At 47.4% G+C, this 22,294-nt stretch overlaps 3 protein-coding genes and 1 pseudogene across 3 annotated transcripts; all 4 read left to right on the top strand.

Annotated features, from left to right (window-relative positions):
* Positions 1-472: 472 nt before the first annotated feature.
* Positions 473-2,735, top strand: LOC136653659 (olfactory receptor 10D3-like). Its single transcript, XM_066630546.1, has 2 exons — positions 473-504; positions 1,799-2,735. Exons 1-2 carry the CDS (start codon positions 473-475, stop codon positions 2,733-2,735), a joined length of 969 nt encoding a protein of 322 aa, XP_066486643.1.
* Positions 2,736-8,138: 5,403 nt separating this feature from the next.
* Positions 8,139-9,083, top strand: LOC136653658 (olfactory receptor 10G6-like). Its single transcript, XM_066630545.1, has one exon. It carries the CDS (start codon positions 8,139-8,141, stop codon positions 9,081-9,083), a length of 945 nt encoding a protein of 314 aa, XP_066486642.1.
* A 5,182-nt stretch (positions 9,084-14,265) lies between these two features.
* LOC136653657 (olfactory receptor 10G6-like) lies at positions 14,266-15,263 on the top strand. Its single transcript, XM_066630544.1, has 2 exons — positions 14,266-14,292; positions 14,340-15,263. Exon 2 carries the CDS (start codon positions 14,340-14,342, stop codon positions 15,261-15,263), a length of 924 nt encoding a protein of 307 aa, XP_066486641.1. The 5' UTR covers positions 14,266-14,292.
* Positions 15,264-15,545: 282 nt separating this feature from the next.
* LOC136655071 (5S ribosomal RNA) lies at positions 15,546-15,663 on the top strand (annotated as a pseudogene).
* Positions 15,664-22,294: the final 6,631 nt, after the last annotated feature.

Below are 22,294 nucleotides of genomic sequence, written 5' to 3'. Positions count from 1 at the left end.
CTAATATTAAAACAATCCAAGAACAGAACAATAAAACTCCATCAAATGGAGTGATGCTCACTATTCTTAAGTGCCTTGTGAAAAAGAGACACAGTGATGTGAGCTGATCCAGCAAAGGAAGCACCTGGGCAGATGCAACTCCCAGGTTGCATAGGCTGGGGACTGGAAGTCAGAAGTCAGTGCCAGAATAATCAACATCTGCTACCTCAAACGGTGCAAGCTTTTCACTCCATTGCTCAATCTACTCCAGGGACGCTCCGGAATCCGGTCCCTTGTGGATGTGAAGCATTTTAAAAGTGGCTGAAATTTCAGAATGTGAGAAAGAAGACGGCGAAGAAGGAATGAAGCCACCAGGGTGGTGGGCTCTGTGGCAGAAAGAGTGGTGCACAACTTTATGAAGAGCTTCTAAATATCTGATTTGTCTTCAAGAGAGCGTAAGTTGTAGTGCATATCTCCGCTGCGCTCAGTGAAGATGTACTCTGAAAATCTCAAGGCACGTTGCAGGTGAGTCCAAAGGGGAGAGGGGAGAGAAGGGGGAAATGGCTGGCAATAAAATAAAAATATATATCGAGAGATGGTGATTTATGGTTATCGCCACCATGAGACCCCATCCTATTGGCCCACTCTGCCAGTGGAACTTGTGTTCTTAGGGTGCAGTGTACTTTCTGGTTGATGCTAAAGGTGACATGCTATACAATGCGCCCTGGCCAGCATCACAAGAGGCAAGTGGCCTCACCAGGCACCAGTAAGTCAGCTGAGCTGGGTGGGTGGTGGGCAAGAGGTGGAAGGAATGAGGAGGGAATGGGACTGAGCCCAGAGTGGGAAGAAGGGTGGATAGAGGCCTGAAATGGGGCGCTATCATTGGCAGCAGTGTCACCAATATCCTTTCCCCTTCCCAGCTGGAATCAGCCTTCACTTTGCGTTTTACTTAGATTTGTGCCAGCACAGAAGTTGGTGCAGGTCGGAGTAGACCCAGCTGAGCAGTGAGGGCTTAACCTGGGACAAGGGGGCAAATGTTCCCTTACCTTTAGTGGCTTGAAACACCCCCATGGGATGTAGCGCCCATCCTGTTGGCATGGATGTATTCAGTAGCGTCACTAAGGTTTCCGTCACCCAGTACAGGAGGCCAGTGCGCCATGGTGGACCTCCTCCCATGCAGTGAGAAGGGTGACGTCCTGGGCGGTGGGTGTGGTGATATACCACTGCCCCTCCCCTGGTGGTTTTTTGCCTATAACTTTTGATAAAATAGAGATATTGCAACACAATTTGTCTCCTTGCATTCCACACGGAATCACACATTGCATGATATATAACATGATGGTATTATTTGAAAATACCAAGATTTTAAAAACTTAGGCTAGGAGTGGTGCAAACCCCCCTCCCATGTGCATCACCCAATGCGGCCCTCACCCTCCTAGCGACATTACTGGGTGCATTGGTGGGTGGGGAGATTTATATTGGATCTGTCTGCTTTTCTGTCTGCTATGGGCCATTAGGTTTTGTATTTCTTGAACAGAGGTTGCACATACGTTATTTTATTTTTTTAAAAAACCCTTTTAAAATTGTGGGATGATTCAAAAAAGAGTGTGACATGGCATGGACCTATTAGTCTAGCAGTCAATAAAAGAAAAGTATAAAATTTCACTGGACACACCTAACTCAATGGCAGCTAATTCTCCAGAAGCATTTTGGAATTCAGCCTGTTGTTTGGTGAACCTATTGCCACCAATTTATTATGCATTTGAGGATAAAGAGTAGGAGGGGAGAAAGAGCATTCAATTCTTTTCTCTTGCTGTAGAAATGGATCCAACCAGGAGAATCACTCCGTGGTGACTCATTTCATACTCCTTGGAATCCCCAACACTGAAGGCCTGGAGAATATCCTTTTCGTGGTCTTTCTAGTTTTCTACCTTTGCACGTTGTTGGGAAACGTGATGATTATAACAGCCATTTTATTAGACTTTCGCCTCCATACCCCCATGTACTTCTTCCTTTGCAACCTCGCCGTCCTGGACATTGGCTTCTCTTCTGTCAGCACACCAAAGATGTTGGCCAACTTTTTGGCCCAGACCAGAACTATTTCCCTAGGGGGCTGTATGTCTCAAGTCTTCTTCTACCACTTCATGGGATGTTCTGAATGCCTTCTGTACACTGTCATGGCTTACGATCGGCACGTTGCCATTTGTCACCCGTTGAGGTATATGGTCATTATGAACTGGAAGAAGTGCACCATCTTGGCCATCGGCACGTGGACTAGTGGTTCCATTCAAGGCATCGTTCTCACCAGTCTCACTTTCACACTTCCTTACTGTGGCCCCAACAAAGTGAACTACTTCTTCTGTGATATTTTTCCAGTGATCAAGCTGGCATGTGTCGATACGGCCACTGTTGAAGCTGCGAGTTTCAACAATGTTGGCGTAATAGGAATGACCTGCTTCCTTCTCATCCTTTTGTCTTACGTCCATATATTTTATTGTATTGTGCAGATGAACTCGAGAGAGGGGAGGCACAAGGCAGCCTCTACCTGCGCGTCACACCTGCTGGTGGTCACCTTCTTCTTCGGACCCTGTGCTTTGATTTATACCCAGCCGTCACTGAGTGGGGTTCTAGTTACCCCAGTGCAGATCTTTGGCAACATAGTTACCCCCATGCTCAACCCGCTCATCTACACGCTACGGAACAAGGAAGTGAAAGCAGCTCTGAAGAAAGTCATGGGGAGTCAGGTGGTCTCCTAGTTAACTTTGGGTTCTTAAAGCATATCAGATTTCTTGCATACACACAACTGAAATAAATATTTTGGTTTATTATTCATCATCCACTTTGAGTCCAATAATAAATATATCTGTTTCCATTATATTTTCTTTGATCATGTTGTGAGTATTTTAATGTTAACCTGTTCTGCCAAATCCCAATCCAAGCTCTGCCTGGAGAATTATGCCCACATTTAGCTAATTAGCACCCCTTTTTTACCCAAGAATGACCCTGGTTCTGCCTTGCAGTCCTGCTGGACCCCACCTCCAGGGTAGCTCACCTGTTCAACCTGCAGAGGTCCTTTCTCCTGCCAGCAGCCCCTTGGTCCTCAGCAGGTGTTGGGCACAGCAGCCACACACCAGACTCCAGTGTCTCCAGCAGTCTGTTCCAGCAGTCTCCAAAGTCCATTCACCAATCAGTCCATCAGCAGTCCATTAGCCATCAATTCCTTAGTCCATTAATCCAGTCTGTCCTTCCTCAAGCTTTCCTCCATCTGTTACCCACACCGTACTCTCCCTTCAGCAGGTGCTTTTATGCCTGAGAGCCTTATTGCCTTCAGTGGCTGCAGCTGTGCAGCACACCCTTTGCTCAAAGCCCAGGCCTTAATTCTTAAAGGGGCCACTGCAGACACCACATTCTACCTCCTCACCAGATCTTCTGCTATTCCACTACATAACCCTCTTGCAGCCTAACATTTTTTCTAAGTTCCATTGGCATCAGACTTAATGTGTTTGGTGGTATTATTCTGATGGTACAAAAAGTGTACAAATCGATTGTAAGGCCACACCTGGTGTATTGCATCCAGTTCTCATCACCACATCTCAAAAAGGACATAGTGGAAATGGAAAAGGTGCAAAAGAGAGCGACTAAGATGATTACTGGGCTGGGGCACCTTCCTTATGAGGAAAGGCTCTTCCTTATGAGGTTTGGGCCTCTTCAGCCTAGAAAAGAGGCGCGTGAGGGGGGACATGATTGAGACATACAAAATTATGCACGGGAAGGATAGAGTGGATAGAGAGATGCTCTTTACACTCTCACAGATCACCAGAACCAAGGGACAGCCACTAAAATTGAGTGTTGGGAGAGTTAGAACAGACAAAATAAAATATTTCTTTATTCAGGGTGTGGTTGGTCTGTGGAACTCCTTGCCACAGGATGTGGTGATGGCATCTGGCTGAGATGCCTTTAAAAGGGGATTGGACAAATTTCTGGAGGAAAAATCCATTACGGGTTACAAGCCATGATGTGTATGTGCAACCTCCTGATTTTAGAAATGGGCTGTTGTTGGCAACCTTCATCTCGAAAGCCTATGGTATCGCGCTCTGAAAGGTAGTTCTGGAACAGCGTCTAGTGTGGCTGAAAAGGCCGATTCGGGAGTGACAATCCCTTCCACACTGGGAGCAAGTACAGTCTGTCCCTGGTCTGTCTCCTTGGCTATGGGCCTTCCTTCTTTGCCTCTGGTTGGTCTGTGGAACTCCTTTCCACAGGATGTGGTGACGGCATCTGGCCTGGATGCCTTTAAAAAGGGATTGGACAAGTTTCTGGAGGAAAAATCCATTACAGGGTACAAGCCGTGATGTGTATGCACAACCTCCTGATTTTAGAAATGGGCTATGTCAGAAGGCCAGATGCAAATGAGGGAACCAGGATGAGGTCTCTTGTTATCTGGTGTGCTCCCTGGGGCATTTGGTGGGCCGCTGTGAGATACAGGAAGCTGGACTAGATGGGCCTATGGCCTGATTAGACACAACAGCAGCTCAAGATCCATTATAATCATAGATCCATAATCTAATAATATAAAGGTCAGAGAAATGGGGTTGATCTTTGGCAACATAGTTACCCCCACGCTCAACCCACTCATCTACATGCTACAGAACAAGGAAGTGAAAGCAGCTCTGAAGAAAGCCATGGGGAGGCAGGTTGTCTCCTTGTTAACTTTGGGTTTTTGGAGCATATCAGGTTTCTTGCATACACACAATACGGGTTACAAGCCATGATGTGTATGTGCAACCTCCTGATTTTAGAAATGGGCTATGTCAGATGCAAGGGAGGGCACCAGGATGCAGGTTTCTTGTTGCCTGGTGTGCTCCATGGGGCTTTTGGTGGGCCGCTATGAGGTGCAGGAAGCTGGACTAGATGGGCCTGTGGCCTGATTCAGCAGGGCTGTTCTTATGTTCTTATGACACCAGTAGGAATGATTACGGTTTTCCTGGAACAGAGGAAAGCTATGATGAAGACTTCAGCTGATTAATAGTGCTGAACTGTTGATGAAGGCTGACATCCACAGTGCAGAATCCTAGTGTGTTCCTTACAAATATATGAAGTTATCTGCCGCAGAGCCAGATCATGGGTACGTCCAGGCCAGCACTGACTGCTCTGTCTTGGAGATGCTCTCTGGCATCTCATGCAGGCGGCCAAACAATGCATTATAATATGCAGGTGGGTTTTCTTTATGCACGGATTTCGAACCTGCAGATTAGACCCCCTGGTATTCCTGGAAAGGAGACAGAAACACTAAGTTGTGCGGTCGCCCAAACACTGGTGTAAAGTGACCCCTCCCCTTCACCTGCAGAGTCAGTTGCAGCTGTTAAAGCATTCGGTTAGCTGCAAAACATAGCATTTTGCCTCCCCGATAGGAACACCAATGTTTTGACCCACTGTGGGTCCCTCCTGAGGGCCCAACCCGACTCTTGGCATGCCAACTCTTGGCACAATGTGCTTTGCGGGCCCTAGTGCTGGTGATCCTCTGGTGAAGCACCAGAGCTCTGCTGCTTGGTGGTCATGCAGACAGGTAGGTGGGGGCGTGGAGAGAGGTGTGGAGGAGGCCTTTCGGGGTGGGGAGAGGCAGAGGGACAGCAGGGAGAGGGCAGGGAGAAGGCATGCCAGGGGGAGGGTCACTTTTTAATTTCTTTATCAGGCATTACCCTTGCTGAGATTTCTTCCCCTATATGTGGTGACAAAGAGAATGTCTTTCCTTACACCAGGGGTGCCCAAACCCCGGCCCGGGGGCCACTTGCGGCCCTCGAGGTCTCTCAATGCGGCCCTCAGGGAGCCCCCCAGTCTCCAATGAGCCTCTGGCCCTCTGGAGATTTGTTGAAGCCCCCACTGGCCCAACACAACTTCTCTCAGCATGAGGGCGACTGTTTGACCTCTCATGTGAGCTGTGGGATGAGAGCTCCCTCCACTGCTTGCTCTTTCATATTTGTGACGCAGCAGCAGCAGCAAAGGAAAGGCCAGCTTTGCTTTGTACAAGGCCTTTTATAGGCATTGAGCTATTGCAAGACCTTCATTCATTCATATAAGTTCATCTTTAATATATTCATTTATGTAAACTTATGTAAATTTATTCAAGTTTTATATGTAAATTAATTCTTTTTTCCCCCGGCCCCCAACACAGTGTCAGAGAGCTGATGTGGCCCTCCTGCCAAAAACTTTGGACACCCCTGCCTTACACTCTTCCTTTCTCCCTGTCCCACTTCTGCTGTGTCCACACATGAGAAGAAGAAGATTAAAAAAAACTGTAGGTGTTCAGTTGTAAATCTCAGGGCTCAATCCTGTGTTTCCGGCATTGTTCTGATGGCCTAAGGCAGCCATTTTCAACCACTGTGCCATGGCGCACTGGTGTGCCGTGAGTGGTCCACAGGTGTGCCACAGGAATTTGGGGAAAGATCATTTATCAATAGGGCTAATGGGAGATGTGAGCCCCCACTGGCAGCATGGTGTGCCTTGTCAGTTGTCAAAAACCTGGTGGTGTGCCTTGACCATTTTAGTACCTTCTCAGTGTGCCAGGAGATGAAAAAGGTTGAAAGTCACTGGCCTAAGGTCTAAGGTGCTTTCTGGTGGTTGCAAAAGGTGATGTGCTGGTGGCCTCCAAGCATCAAGCAGCCAACTCAGTGTTCCAGAGGACGATGGAAGCCTGTTGGCATCGGTGAGCATGTGCAGGAGGTGAGAGGCAGGTGAGGAGTGGGCGGAATGGAGCAGGGGTGGGCAGAATGGGGTGGTGACGAGGGCAGAGAAGAGTGCAGATTGGGACCAGGAAAGGAACAGTTCGTGCCAAAATCTAAACCCCTTCTCCGCCTTGATCTCCAATCCCGGGTCTAAAGCACCACATTTCAGGAAGCAGATTCAGGTAGGCGTATTGCTTGATTTAGCTTTGAAGAACATACTTCAGGGAAACTCTACATTGATTCATCTGGTTTCCATTGCAGTTTTCCATCAGTCTTTGCAGCTCCTTGAAATGGAGCCGGTGAGAGGAATGAATTGAAGAACGGAGTGGTCTGTGGTGTGTCAGCCCCTTGGCCCTACTGGGGTCATTGCCTTCTTGAGTTCAAAGTCGCTTGATGATTTTGGTGGAAATCGTGCCAAAGGCCACACACATTAGAGATCCTGATAAGCGTGATATATAACGGGCTTGATGAAACACCATAAAGCCTTATGGTTGACCTACAGCACAGCCCTGTGCGTGCCTACTCAGAAGTAAGTTCCATTATGCTCAATGGGGCTTACTCCCAGGAAAGTGCATATAGGATTTCAGCCAAACTCATCTTCAGAAAAGGCTGTCCACAATCCATTCTGTTACTCTTCATAGGCAGTTCATTAACTGATCAAAACAACGGATGCAGTGCTCTTGGGGACTCCACTACTGGGTTCCATTAGGATGGGTAGCTGGAATTTCTCTAGAGTCCTAACTCCCTGCATGGAGATGAAGAAGCAGTATAGATACTTCCCTGTGACTGAGGCTTTGCCCACTGCAAGGCAGAACTGCATTGGTGCTGAACAGATTTGGAGGCAAGGTAGGTTCTTGCAGGGAACTGAAAGAAAGAGTGTGGCTCCCCAGTCTCAGCTACTTAAGTGTTTTTCATGCAAGGAAGTTTTATGTTTTTTATGAAAGTGTTTAAATGCAAGGAAGGGTCACTCAAGTCTTCCCGAAAGTTCTCCAACATGAAATACCTTTCCTCTTAATTCCAGGGGCATGCATGAATGTTGAAGGGAAGGGTAGCTCTTAGTTACTCAGTGGAGTAACTGTACGAACCGAGACTGATGTTAAGTTCTCTCTTTTTGTAGTTCGTCCTCACTTGTACCTGACCTACACCCTGATAATGAAAATGTCGCCTGGGACTAAGCACTGATTTATTCCATCTAAATCTGTGAATGAAGTTTTGGACTGCTACACCCTCATCCAGAGATGACTCCTGCTTCTAAGAGAACGCCAGTGTGGAGATCTTTAGTAAACATGGGTTCTCCCCGCACAATACCATCCTGAACACACAGCCTATGGCCAGAATATTGGCCTGGTATTGAGATGCTTCACTGTTGCTGCCAACGGTGTTTTTGCTTGGACTCTCTTTCTGAACATTGCAGAAATAAGCCTTGCCTGAATTTTTAGAATGGGATGTGAAAATCAAACAGTACCCCTTTATTTTGTCCTCTTGGGGATTCCGTACCCTCCAGAGTTACATGGCCCCTTGTGTTTCTTCTTTGTGTGCATCTACTTGCTGACCCTCCTAAGTAATCTCTTGGTGCTCTGTGCAGTTGTATTTGAACCACAGTTACACAAGCCCATGTACTGGTTCCTTTGCCACATGTCCATCTTGGATATTGCCATTTCCACTGTGGTGGTGCCCAAGGTGATTGCTGGGTTTTGGGAAGGCGGTGGGATTATTTCCTTTGGGGGATGCGTCCTTCAACTCTTCTTCTATCACTTTGTGGGCTGCACGGAGTGCTTCATCTTTAACGTGATGGCTTATGACCGCTTCTTGGCCATCTGCCGGCCACTGCACTATGGCACCATCATGAACCTCAAGTCGTGTCTCGGTCTTGCTCTGGGCACTTGGGTTGGTGGTTGTTTGCACTCAGCCATGGAGACAGCTCTGATTTTCCGCTTGCCCTACGGGCAAGAGAATGAGGTGAGCTATATCTTTTGTGACATCCCACCCCTGCTGAAGCTTGCTTGTGCAGATACGTCGCTCAACAAGATGGTGACCTTGATTGACGTTGGTGTTGTGGCACTCACTTGTGTCTTTCTGATGCTGACTTCCTACGTGTACATTGTCTCCGCAGTCTTGAGGATTGACAGTGCCGACGGACGCCGGCGTGCCTTTTCCACTTGCACATCCCATGTCATTGTGGTCATGATATGTTATGTTCCACTCTTTTTTACTTATTTTAGACCAGGGGTCCAGGACCCACTGGGTGGGGTGGTGGCTGTTTTCTACACCACAGTGACTCCCTTCCTCAACCCTGTTATTTACACAATGAGAAACAAGGAGATGAGAGCTGCTATCTTGAGACTGAAAGGCAGGAAAGCATTGTGGGTGCTCAATAGCAGATGACTTTTTAAAGCTTTATTTCTCCATCTCTCTCAAGTCCTTCCATGTATAGCATATTTACAAAATAATATTTCAGGAGAGGTATGTATTATCCAGCTGGATTAGTAAAATGCCAAATAGGAACATTGATGACATTCATGGTCATAATTTTTTAGGTTAGATCAAAATATTTTGTTTGTTTTAGTCTTGCCCATGTCTCAGGATTTTTGTTCACAGTGCTGTGCTTTGCTTATAAGTTATAAGACCAAGACACAAGCTGGGAGTTCAATTTTTTTTTTACTCAATTGTCTTCTGTGGATGAAAACCAAATTTCCTCCTATAAAGTGCAGGAGGTAGGCCAGAGGTTTGAGCTACTGCCTGCCCAAACAAAGTAGAACCACATCAGCTTGATCGTGCCTGAACGGGAGATTGGAAGTAGCTGACAAGTTGCGATAACCCTCTGTGTGAAAGAGGTGTCGCCTTCAAGCTGAGGTGAGAGGGCAGAAGGAATGTGAAAGCAAGTCTGCAAGAGTGATAACTTCAGTGGTGGACCTCCCTAGCCCTGCAGCAAAGGTTTGCGAAGGCACTGCCCTGAGGGCTGTCACCACCCCCCACAAGGAAATCTGCCTCCCCTGCTCATCTGAGGCTCACGGAGCTTTGAGTGACCTGAGCCTGCGTCAGGGAAGTGTCCTAATGCTTCCACGACGCTATAAACTGTGCTTCCGATAAACCAGAAGTACAGTTTCTGACCCTGTTGGGAGCCTCAGAGAGACTTCCATGGGGTCCTAGAGGCTCGCGCCTGGGGCACTTGCCCCATCAAACATAATGGGAGGTCCACAACTGGATAATTTGATCCTTCCTGCCTTGATTTGCTGCTGTCTGCAGAAAGCTTGAAAGGCATAAGGTGTGCGGCCAGGCGACCGCACTGTGAAGGATAACACTGTGAAGGATAAGACACTGTAACAGCTGGAGAATGAAGGTTTCTGTATGAATAGAACAATATTGTAAAAATTACTATAGGATAACACTCAAACAAACAAACAAACAAACAAACAAACAAACAAACAAACAAACAAACAAACAAACAAACAAACAAACAAACAAATGAGTTCCCTCTTCTTACACATTCTCCTTTCTCTGTTTTTTTAGCTGCTGCTTCCGTATAACTAGGAGAACATCAAGTCTTTCACCAATGCTGTTTCACTGCATGTGTGTTATGATGTATCAAGTGGCAGCCTAGGGACATGCCCTCAATATGATACCAGATCTTTTGAACGGCAAAGCTAAAATTTGCCCCATTTACAGTAGTGATAGGCAGGCACTACAGTGGATACAGTTGTTGGTTAATTCCGAAAACTGGCATGATGCTATCAGGATTAGGACCTTGCAATGATAGGACAACATATAAAAGTAGCCTTCAAATAGGGATCATCCTTGATATACCCATTTGGGGCCTTTGGGAAAGGATAGGAGAAAAGTGGGGGAATCTAAGGCTGCAATCCTGAACCACTTACATGTGAGTAACAGCGTAACCCTATCTTGTGCTGGAATGGGCAGGCCAGGAGGCCTACACTGTATCCAGCACAAGACAGGGCCCCAAAATGGCTCAGCCAGATGTAAGGAGAAACTCTTCCCCTTATCCCCGGATAAGCCACTGCAGCCCCAATGGGTCTCCTCGGACTTGCGCCACCTCTGGAGGTGCAATAAGTCCGAGGAGAGCAGAGTAGCTTGCAGCTGCTCTGCTGGGTTCCATCCCCACCTCCCACTGCCTGCCCACCCCTGGGACCACCCTCAGCCCACCCTCGCCCCACCCCGGAATGCCTCCCTCCTGCCTCCTCCACGCCCCCCCCATTCAGCCGACACAAGGCTCCCTGTTAGTGCCATCCTCCACGGGCCAGCGCGCATTCTTGTGCTGGCCCGGTTGACTCTCAAGGAGGTGCAAACCTGCTTTACTGCACATTTGCGAGCCTCCTGGGCTGGTGCAAGGGACTTGTGCTGGCCCAAAGGCAACCTAGGATTGCGCCCTTAGATGGATCCCAAAGTTGAGGGTTTCATTTCAGGCTCGAGAAACAGCTAAAAAGGGATGGCCAGAAAACATAAGATAAAACTGGGAAACGTCCCGGGATAATTAGAAGTGCTTTACTAACATCAATTATTGTTACCAGAGTCTCTATAATAGTGCTGTTCTTGCCAAGACCAACTATTCAAATGCTATCAAATGCTACTCAAATGCTATTGCTATCAAAACCAGATGCTATTGCTATCAGATGCACCAACCATTCTTCATCATTCCAATGGCCCATGGCTGTTGCCTCCTGTGTGATGGATGCATTCCTGGGCCTGGTGGGTATGGCTTGTTGCCACTGCATGCCCATGGTTGTGCCACCAGCATCTTGTGCAGGCAACAAGTTTGGGTGAGATTGGAAAATGCAAGATTGCAGGAACTTTCTGGGCCCCCTCCTTTGGTTCATGGGCCCCCTTTCTGACCCTGGGGTACAAATTACCCCCTTTATACCCCTCTCCAAGGTCCTGCTTGGGGTTGTTATGAGATATCTATTTTTCCTATGTTGTACTGCACATTGGCTACAGATTTTTAGGGTCTCCTTCTTCTTCCCCTCCCCTCTTCCCTGAGAATGTTATCTCTATTAGAGAAAGAAAGGGCATGCAATGAGTATGAATGGCAAGCTGGCTAGACAGAGAGAGTGACAACTGGAACAAAACACACTGTGAAGTGTTGACAACCCTCTCCTTGAGGAGAGAGAAGAGCCCCTGATGAAAAGGAGAAGATGCAGGAATGGTTTCTTAGCAGAACTCAAGGCTGTGCAAAACCAGAGACAGCAAAGGCCAAAATCTGACCCTGTTCCAGTGCAGCCTGCAGATTCCTCATGGCTGCAGCCAGGATCTCAGCAGTCTGGAAGCTTGTGGGGCTGGGTCCTCCCACCCGCTGCTGCACCCGACTGCCCCTAAATGGGACCCCTGGAAGCAGTTGGCAGTGACATCACTGTGTCACCATTTCCAGGTGTCACACCTCATGCTCGTCTTGCCGTGGCTGCAGTCGCGGCAGCTGTCTGGTTATTGGGGGCCCACGGGATGTGTGTGTGTGTGTGTGTGTGTGGGAATGCTCCACATTGCGCCCCACCAATCCTGATGCCCGCTCTGCTTGCAACCTTCACACTCTTTTCACATAAGCTATACCAGATTTGATCTGTAGGGATTTGATCTTTATGGCCTTAAGGACTCCAATTTATTTGAGATAAGCAGCATTTTGAACAAGTCTCCAAAGAGCTTGCTCAGAGGTGGCATTCAAAAACACCTTCAAATCTCAGTGGTTCAGGTGCAACAGCACCTTTGAGAGGGAAATGCAGTTGGTGTTGAAAGAAGATTGCAACATGGGACCATATATATAGCCAATGTTATAAAGACATGAGAAGGGGCAAAAATATCCGAGCTGGCTGAAACACTGGCAAAGGCGATTCTTGAGAAGAGATGGACAGATCTCCTGTGTCTCAACAAATTCCCCTTTCCTATGGCATGGCTGCCTCCATCAAGATTTGATCACCATCAGGCCCTTTGAGAGAAGAGTCTCACATGAAATTACCAAGCTGTGTGGGAAGTGATTCTATTCATCCTCACCCATGTTAGAATTTGGCTTTGCAGAAGCTAAATCACTGTGATGTGGAAGGACATCACATCTGCAAATTTAATATGGAGTTTCTGCAGAAGGAAATTAAGCATGGCCTGGTCTAATCTGGAAGCACTGAGATGAACAGAGTGGCAGGTAATTGGGTCTCAGTAGACAGGATGCTCACTCAAACCTCTTGGCTGGTTTTCATCCGTAAGATGGATGAACAGGGTGCTGGGACAGTAACATTTAATGAGTTTGTGTTTGTGTTCATTCATTAATTTGGATTCAGAAGCCCCCTACCAACAAAGTCTTTGAGTATTCATAGAGTGGCGGTTAAGCCTATGAGCCTGTGGTTCAAACCACAGTTCAAATGCAACCTGAATGGATAGCCATAAACAAACCCCTTTCTGATCTAATGTATGGCCCTATCCTATGGGCCATGTACAACAGCGTATGTCCTGATACGCTGTCATAAAAGGCCCAGCAGTAGTGCAAACATGCCACTTCCAGGCCATTTGGGGCCACCACTGTAGAGCCCAGACTGCGCTGACTGTAGTAAGTAGGCAGTGGGAGTGTGTTGTGGGTGACTTTTGTAGTAGGGAAGGGGAGAGGGAGGGAGGGGTGGATATCAGTAGCAGCAACTTGTGCCAGGATCCTATTCCCTTTTTCTTATCCGTCCTTCCCCTTTCCTTCCCCCCACCAGACTAACACTATCTGTATTGCTGGCATGGGTCTGAGAAGACCCAGGGGGGCTACCCAGATGTAAGTATAAAATACTTCTGGTTGGCCTTTTGGTCGCCACCCCCACCATACATTCAGTGTGCTCTCCGTTGGTGCTGTCACATGCAATAATATGATAGGATTGGGCTGTTACACACTGCTGTAAGGGGAATGTCTGTAAAGTGCTTGTCTCACCTAGGAAAACATGCAATATAATGGTAAGAAGAGAGGTGCCTTGCTGCACAGGCAGAGTGACATTTACTCACCACTGATAAACCTACTCACTAGCATAGCCTATGCAATTCATTTTAAGTGGAATGGTTTAAGACTCACTAACTGTGACTTCTCGGCAGTCTAGTCCTGAGCCCTGATATCAGAAATTAAGCACAGCCGGTGGGTAGACTATCTGGGAATATGTAAGTTCACAATTGCAGTATTCATTAGTATGCTGGAGATTTAGAAGATCAGGGTTAAAATGAAAGAAAAGAGATCGTGGATGTCCTCAATCTTAATATGAGAAATATGCATTCCAAGAAAGGAACCAAGGTTCTGATTAAGCCAATTGCTCGTGTCTTTGCTTCCAGTTCACGTGTTGTTACTTGCTATGTTCTATGTTCCTTTTCGGTGCCCCCAATTATGCCCACGATATTCTCTGTTGCAGAGATCTTCTTCTTCAGTCCTTAGCTGGTTTTGGAGAGCAGGTTGTCCTCTCAGTTGCTATAGGTGCCATTGGGATCTGTGTTATCATTAATGATACGCTTCCACTCTATGTGATTGTTGGTGATATTCCCTGCCTCGTCAATGGTCAGACGCTGGTTTTTACGTCTTCCTCAATGTGTCTGGGCCACATTTTCTTTGGTGCTGCCCACCGAACCCTCCAGTAGGGAGGTTGCTCTTGCCAGAGGACCTTGTGTGGCAGCCAGCTGGTTGCAGAGATGAAATGTGAAAATCAAACATCATTAACTGAGTTTGTCCTCATTGGATTTCCATACCCTAAGAATCTGAAGGGTCCTTTGTTCATCTTTTTCCTGCTTATCTACCTACTGACCCTCTTTGGAAACCTGCTGATTCTATTGGTGGTTGTGTCCAGTCCCCAGCTGCACAAGCCCATGTACTGGTTCCTCTGCCATTTGTCCTTTCTGGACCTGACCGTCTCCACCGTGGTGGTGCCCAAGGTGATTGCTCGATTTGTAGAGGGTGGGGAAGTGCTGTCCTTTAGTGGCTGTGTGTGCCAGCTCTTCTTCTTCCACTTCCTTGGCTGCACAGAATGCTTCCTCTACACTCTGATGGCCTATGACCGCTTCCTAGCCATCTGCAAGCCACTACATTATGGCACCATCATGAACCGCAGGACATGCATTCTCCTGGCCATAGGTGTGTGGTTTGGTGGCTGCCTTCACTCCATCATAGAGACTGCCCTAGTTTTTCGCCTGCCATTTGGCTGGAGAAACCAGGTGAACTACATCTTCTGTGACATCCCAGCTGTCCTGAAATTGGTTTGTGCTGATACAACACTCAATGAGCTGGTGACTACGGTTGATGTTGGCCTTGTAGCCATCACTTGCTTCTTTCTTATCCTAACTTCCTACGTGTACATTGTGTCTGCCATCTTGAAGATCAGCAGCGCTGAAGGGCGCCAGAGGGCCTTCTCCACCTGCACAGCCCACGTTACTGTGGTGGTGACCTATTATGTGCCACTCGTCTTCATCTATCTGAGGCCTGGATCCCAAGATCCGCTGGATGGAGTGGTGGCTGTGTTCTACACTTCCCTGACTCCACTTCTGAATCCCATCATCTATACCCTGAGGAACAAGGACATCAAAGTCGCCGTGGTGAGACTGTCCAACAAGACACCCTAGTCCAGAGCATTTTGCATGTCGTGTTTCTAGTGGACAAGCATCAAACCTGTGTGCAGGATCCCTCAACCTGAGATCTTTAGCATTCAGGTTAAAAAAAAATGGTTGTACTGTGAAACAACATAACCCCCGCATAAGATGTGGGCTAGCTGTCCATTTTCCCATTGGCTGTTCATCTTCTCTGGCTTAGGTTTTTCCTAACCCTTCATCCTGAGATGTTTTATCAGCAGATTAGAAGGACTGAATTTTAAGTGCAAGCCTCCAACATGAAAAGCACACACTCTATCCATAAGCTATTTACCCTGCACATGCCCGATCTTGTCTGATCTCGGAAGCTAAGCAGGGTCAGGCCTGGTTAGTACTTGGATGGGAGACCGCCTGGGAATACTGGGTGCTGTAGGCTTATACCATAGTCTTTCGAGACTGAAGGTTGCCAACCAAAAGATTTCCTCTCTCACAAAGGAGCCATGGGGGGGGGCACTGTAGTCCATTCTATTCTCAATGTCTCCATCTTGAGGGTGGTCAAGCTGGGCCCTGGCCACTGACTCTGAGCACCCCCTTCTCCAAGTGTTACAACTGTCATGTGAAAAACTTTTAACAGCCCAGCTTTAGCACTGGCAGGAGTGTTCTGCCAGTGCTAACTGTTGTAAAAGCACCAGAAACCGTTTCCAGCAATGTACTGCCAGGATGCTGGCGGGAAGGCCCACTGGAGCAGGTACAGCAGTGGGAGAGGTGGGGGGTGGGGTGGGGTGGGAGAGGACGGAATGGGGTGGAGAAAGGGCAAAACTAGAGGGAGAGGGGGACATAATGGGGGGAGGCTGCAGGAGGTGGTGAATTCCCCTTTCCTGCAGTCTCCTTGCCCCCTTTAAGAACATAAGAACAGCCCCACTGGATCAGGCCATAGGCCCATCTAGTCCAGCTTCCTGTATCTCACAGCGGCCCACCAAATGCCCCAGGGAGCACACCAGACAACAAGAGACCTGCAAGGCTTCCTGGGAATTGTAGTTTAAGAACATAAGAACAGCCCCACTGGATCAGGCCACAGGCCCATCTAGTCCAGCTTCCTGTATCTCACAGCGGCCCACCAAATGCCCCAGGGAGCACACCAGATAACAAGAGACCTGCATCCTGGTGCCCTCCCTTGCATCTGGCATTCTGACATAGCCCAAAATTACTGCTCCAGGTGAGGCTCAAACTCACAACCTCAGCATCGCTCTGACAAGTACTGCTGTATAAGTGCTGCACACTAACTGATTGCACCACTGGAGCTGCCTTGGACTTGCAGTAGCAAAATTGCTAGTGCACATTTGGGGAGACCCATTGCTGGTTGGGAGTCTTATAGTGATATAAGGGGATTTAAATTCCCTTTCCCCTCTGAACTGCCCACTCTTGCTGGACACAGCACACCCAATTTTTTTGCAGGGCTACACCAGCCTCCTTGCTGAAGATCAGGATTGGACTGGGCTCTAAGCCACTTATGTTTGCAAGGTGTTCGTAGGCAATGCGATCTGCACTTCTGTGTTTGTGCTGGGATTGTTTTGATATCTTAATCTGCAATGCCTGATAATAAAATCACCGTTTTCTCAAGTGTGTTTCATTTTACTGTGTGTTTTGCTTTTGACTGCCTTGATCCACAAGGGGGAGATCACAGTGTTCCTTTCTTGCTGGAACAAGGAACTAGACTAATGGAGCCTTGGGTCTTAAAAGTTCAATTTGTGTGTGATGACTCCAGTTGAGAAGAGCTAAATTATGATTTACCCAGTTTAAAAGGATCGTATGACTTATATACCATATCTTCCATTTCCCCACATCCTTATGGGTACAAAGTTATCAGGAACAGGAAATGTATTTATTTTTTTGAATGCCCACTTGGGAGATGAAGCAGGAAATAACTAAATAACTAAATGAATAAATATTTTACAATAGCAGGACAAATCACAAGAACATAAGAACATCAGAAGAGCCCTGCTGGATCTGGCCAAAGGCCCATCTAGTCCAGCTTCCGGTATCTCACAGTGGTCCACCAGATGCCTCTGGCAGCACTAAAGATAACAAAATACCTGCATCCTGTTGCCACTCCCTTGTATCTGGCCTTCTGAGGTATCCTACTTCTAATGCCACGAGGTTGCACATGTCCATCATGACTTGTAACCCGTGCTGGACTTGTCCTCTAGAAATTTGTCCAATCCCCTTTCAAGTGCCATCACCACATACTGTAGCAAGGAGTTCCACAGACTAATTGCATTCCAGGTAAAGAAATATTTTCTTTTGACTGTTCTAATGCTCCCAACACTCAATTTTAGTGGATGTTCCCTAGAGAAATTGGAAGAATATTGATTTAAAAATATTGTCTTAACAGATTACACGAAGTCCCATTCTGTTGTAGACCTGATGATTATAGGCATGACATTTCTGCCCTGTTGCAACAGTGGATCCCAAGATCTGCTATTGCAAAAGGGCCATAGGATTAGGCTACTGTTCTGTGGCTACTATTCTTCACTTTCTAGAGCAGGGGTGCCAAACTTGTTTCATACAGAGGGCTGAAGTTAGCATTCATGGTGCCTTCTGAGGGCCAAAATGACATCATTAAGCAGAAAGTGACATCATTAAGCAGATGATGGCCAGAAATAAGCACTTTGTTCTCACATACGAAAACATTACCTGCAAATGACAGAAGAGAAAGTGAGCAAAACTTTTTTTTAAAATATTTTTTAATATTTTTTTTTTTTTATATTTTCAAGAAAGAGAGAACCCAGTTATCATGCAGGGAGAGCCCAATTATGACAGGGGCTGGATAAAACTTTTCTGGGGGCCACATTCAGCCTGTGGGCCTTACGTTTGACACCCTTGCTCTAGGGCAGGGGTGTCCAAAGTTTTTGGCAAGAGGGCCACATCATCTCTCTGACACTGTGTCGGGGGCCGGGAATAAAAAAGAATTAATTTACATTTAAAATTTGAATACATTTACATAAGTATACATAAATGAATATAATAAAGATGAACTTATATGAATGAATGAAGAAGGTCTTGCAATAGCTCAAGGCCTATAAAAGGCCTTGCACAAAGCAAGACTGACCTTTCCTTTTCTGCTGCTACTGCATCACAGACATGAAACAGCAAGCAGTGGAGGAAGCCCTCATTGCACAGTTCACGTGGGAGATCAAAGAGTCGCCCTCATGCTGAGAGCAGTTGCGTCGGGCCAGTGTGGGCTCCAACAAATCTCCGTAGGGCCAGAGGCTCATTGGAGACTGGGGTATCCCTGAGGGCCGCATTCAGAGGCCTTGAGGGCTGCATGTGGCCTCAGGACCGGGGTTTGGGCACTCCCGCTCTAGAGTGCAGAGTGGTTGTCTTTCCTATTCCTGAAGGGTCTCTGGGCCAGAATGATGAAGGAGTTATTCTGTCTGTCTAGCCCAGGGGTGCCCAAATCCCGGCCCGGGGGCCACTTGCGGCCATTGAGGCCTCTCAGGGAGCCCCCAGTCTCCAGTGAGCCACTTATTGCTTAAAAGTGTAAATTAATGTTAGTAGCAATGTATGGTAGTTCAAAGTGAGTTTTAGCTGTTAGAATAGTTTGATCAAAGCATAAAATACACAGAAAGGTGAAAATTTATTTTAAAAAGGCTTAAAGCCACAAGTCTGAAAATGTGACCTTGAAAGGCAGATGTCTGGCAAAAGTTAATTAAAAAGAGTCTAACAAGGAGACTGGAATGTGGTATAAAGTTACTCCTCAGATAAGACTCTTATCTTGGGCAGAAACATTACTAACTCTGTATCTCCCCTGCCTAATACTTTTAATTGGAACTAGGGAGTTATAACTCAAAGTGACAGATTTAGATACTTTTAATTGGAACTAAGGAGTAGCCAGGAAGCAGGATGCACTTGTAGCAATTAATTGGGAAGAGTTATATCTCTTGGCACCAAGAAATGATAAAACTAAAGGTTATACACAGGTTAGAAACATTTTAATGAGGAGATCTAAACAGACAGTTTATCTTGTTTGGCAGACAGAAATGGAATTTTCTAAGATACAGACACCGGCAAATAATCAGCTAGACAGAAGATAACAGAAATAACATCTATGGGAAAGTCCCCTAATTAAGCCAAAACATAATGAGAGCCTCTAAGCCAGGGGTAGGCAACCTTAAACACTCAATGAGCCATTTTGACCCGTTTTCCGGAGAAAAGAAAACCTCGGGAGCCACAAAACCCTTTTGACATCTAAAATGAAGATAACACTACACATATAGTTTTTTTTTACCTTCTCTGCTGCCCTGATCAGCTGCTGTGCATTGCTGGAGAGGAGCTGCAAACGCTGGCTGGCAGAGGGCATGCTTGTGGGGGAAGGACGAGGAGGATCTCTGGCAAGGCTGGACAGCACTTTGTACACACGTAGAATCCCTTTTCACCTGCCCTTAGCATGTGAAAACAGGTACAGATATATATCTCTGCCAGGATTAAGAGCCCAATCCTAGGTATGTCTACTCTGAAGTAAGTCTCGTTCTAGTCAATGGAGCTTACTCCCAGGAAAGTGCCTAGGATTGCAGCCGAAGAGCCCAATCCTGTGCCTGTCTACTCAGAAGTCAGTCCCATTAGAGTCAATGGGGCTTCCTCCCAGGAAGGTGTGGACAGGACTGCGGCCTCAGAGCCGCTCCTCTGCTTGTCTCCTCAGAAGTCAGTCCCAGTAGAGGCAGCTGGAGGGGGGCACAGCACTCAGCCTGGAGGGCAGGGCTGGGGCATTTGGGGGGCCGCTGTGAGATACAGGAAGTTGGACTAGATGGGCCTATGGCCTGATCCTTCGGGGCTGTTCTTATGTTCTTAACTACAATTCCCAGGAGGCCTTGCAGGTCTCTTGTTATCTGGTGTGCTCCTTGGGGCATTTGGTGGGCCGCTGTGAGATACAGGAAGTTGGACTAGATGGGCCTATGGCCTGATCCAGTGGGGCTGTTCTTATGTTCTTAAACTACAATTCTCAGGAGGCCTTGCAGGTCTCTTGTTGTCTGGTGTGCTCTCTGGGGCATTTGGGGGGCCGCTGTGAGATACAGGAAGCTGGACTAGATGGGCCTATGGCCTGATCCAGTGGGGCTGTTCTTATCTTCTTATGAGGGGAGACGGGTGAGCAGCCCCTCCCTTCAGAGCCATTCCCGGCAGGGGGGGGCAAAATGGAAAGGGGCTTTCTCCCTCCCCCCTGTACAGCTTCATTTCCTCCCTCCTGGAATGGCTCCAAAGGGAGGGGCCGCTCGCCCACCTCCCCTCCAGGCTGAGTGCTGCGCCCCCTCCAGCTACGCCACCACTCACATGCCTCGCCCCTGCCCTCCCTCCAGGGGGCCAGGCAGAGGGCAGCCCTGCCACAGAGCGCCCCCCCCGGGCCACCACAAGAGCGGCCCCCGATGCAGGGACTGCAGCTCCGGCTCTAACAAGGCGCCCCTGGGGGAGGGCTGCGCAGAGGCCACGGCCGCTCACCTCACTCCTTCCTTCCCATCGCCTCAGCAGCGCTGCCTGCCTCGCCTCTTCTGGGCTCTCCACCTCTATAAAATGGCCGTGCTCCGGGAACAGCGAGTGCTGCCACTTTCACCCGGACTCTGGAGCCGCAGCAAACGGCTGCAAGAGCCGCGGGTTGCTGAGCCCAGCTCTAAGCTAACAGAAGGAGCTTGTTTCTGTTAAAATGAATAAGAAAGGGTTCTTAAAATCCTTTTTACAATAAGAGGTTAGTTTGTCTTGTATTAAATATATATTTATACCACTATACATCACAGTAACAAGTCACATATAGAGAATTACACATAGAATAGAGGAAAGACCAAAGGGCTTAGTTTAAACAGAGGTTGGCAAAAAGCCCACAGTGATTGATGAGACCAGACAGAAAGGAATGTTAGAAAGATAACACTGGTGGCTCTGTCAAAGTCAGAGATAAGCACAAAACATACCAAAAAATCTAGTTCTGTAATAAATGAGTAAACAGTACCACCTACTGGTTGTTGGAAATGTTTTCTATATGTCTCAGGGTATGTTATTGCCTTTTTAGAATCTGTAACTTGAAACCAACCAATCAAATGCTTGTAAAGTTATCTGTGGCCAACCCTGAGAAAGCCCCCATCTCTGATGTCACACACCAGCCAATGAGAAGTGTAAGACTCCTCAAACAAAGAAACCAGAATCAAATAAAAGTGAGAGGCTCACACTGGAAAATTGCTCTCTCTGAGGGCTCTGAGAGTTCCCACATGGCTCTCATTGCTCTCTTTGCTTTGGACAGGAGTCCCTGAGAAGCCTGTTGCTGGCAACGAAATAAAGCTTGCAGACGATCACCACTCCTGTCTACTGAGTTTGCTTCTGAACTTTGCTTTTGGCCTTGCAACAAAAGGACTTGAGGGAGTCCATCCAACATCACTCAAAAACACTCTTTTCCCCACTTATCTTACCCGGAGTTCTGAACTGCTGCTTTTTTAAGCACCCAGGTGTGGGTGAGATGGTGTGGGGTATCTGTGAGTGTTTTTTGAGGGGGACTTGGAATTTGCAAACCACTTCAGGCCATATTTGGGTTCAAATCAGGTCTGAATACAAACACTGAGTATCTCACCCTTTAGCATATGTGAGAGAGAGAATGATTTGACCAAGGCCAATAAACTGGGTCTACCAACAAGCTAGTGTGCTACTGTCTGGGACACTCTCTTCCCTCCAGTCAGTTTATTCAAAGCTGCTTTCACCTCCTTGTTCCGTAGGGTGTAAATGACTGGGTTGAGCATGGGTATGACCACATTGCCAAAGATCTGCACAGGGCTCACCAGAATTTCATTTAGTGTTTGTTCACTTATTTGGGGTTTGTTCACTTATTTGGGGGTAAGCCTCCACAGTGTGGTGGGATTTACTTGAACCTGTGCTATCTAAATAGCTAACTCAGGTTCGCATGGACCCACACCACAGGATCAGGTCCAGGAAGAGGGTTAGAATTTGGCAGCCACTGCTATTGCTGAACGTACCCCCCTCCCAGACCCAATCCACCCTTCTCCCACCCTACCTACAACCCTGTTCCACCCTCCCTC

The sequence above is a fragment of the Tiliqua scincoides genome, chromosome 5 (genome assembly GCF_035046505.1).
Source record: "Tiliqua scincoides isolate rTilSci1 chromosome 5, rTilSci1.hap2, whole genome shotgun sequence".
Taxonomy (NCBI): Eukaryota; Metazoa; Chordata; class Lepidosauria; order Squamata; family Scincidae; genus Tiliqua; species Tiliqua scincoides.
The sequence above is the reverse complement of the archived record's forward strand: the minus strand, read 5'-3'. Positions and strand labels throughout refer to the sequence as shown.

What these genes read in the sequence shown, in the direction of transcription:
- LOC136653657 (XM_066630544.1), top strand. Translation starts at nt 14,340, where the DNA reads ATGAAATGTGAAAATCAAACATCATTAACTGAGTTTGTCCTCATTGGA.
- LOC136653659 (XM_066630546.1), top strand. Translation starts at nt 473, where the DNA reads ATGTACTCTGAAAATCTCAAGGCACGTTGCAG. An exon ending in AATCTCAAGGCACGTTGCAG is followed by an intron (nt 505 to 1,798) that starts GTGAGTCCAAAG and finishes CTCTTGCTGTAG; the next exon opens with AAATGGATCCAACCAGGAGA.
- LOC136653658 (XM_066630545.1), top strand. Translation starts at nt 8,139, where the DNA reads ATGGGATGTGAAAATCAAACAGTACCCCTTTATTTTGTCCTCTTGGGG.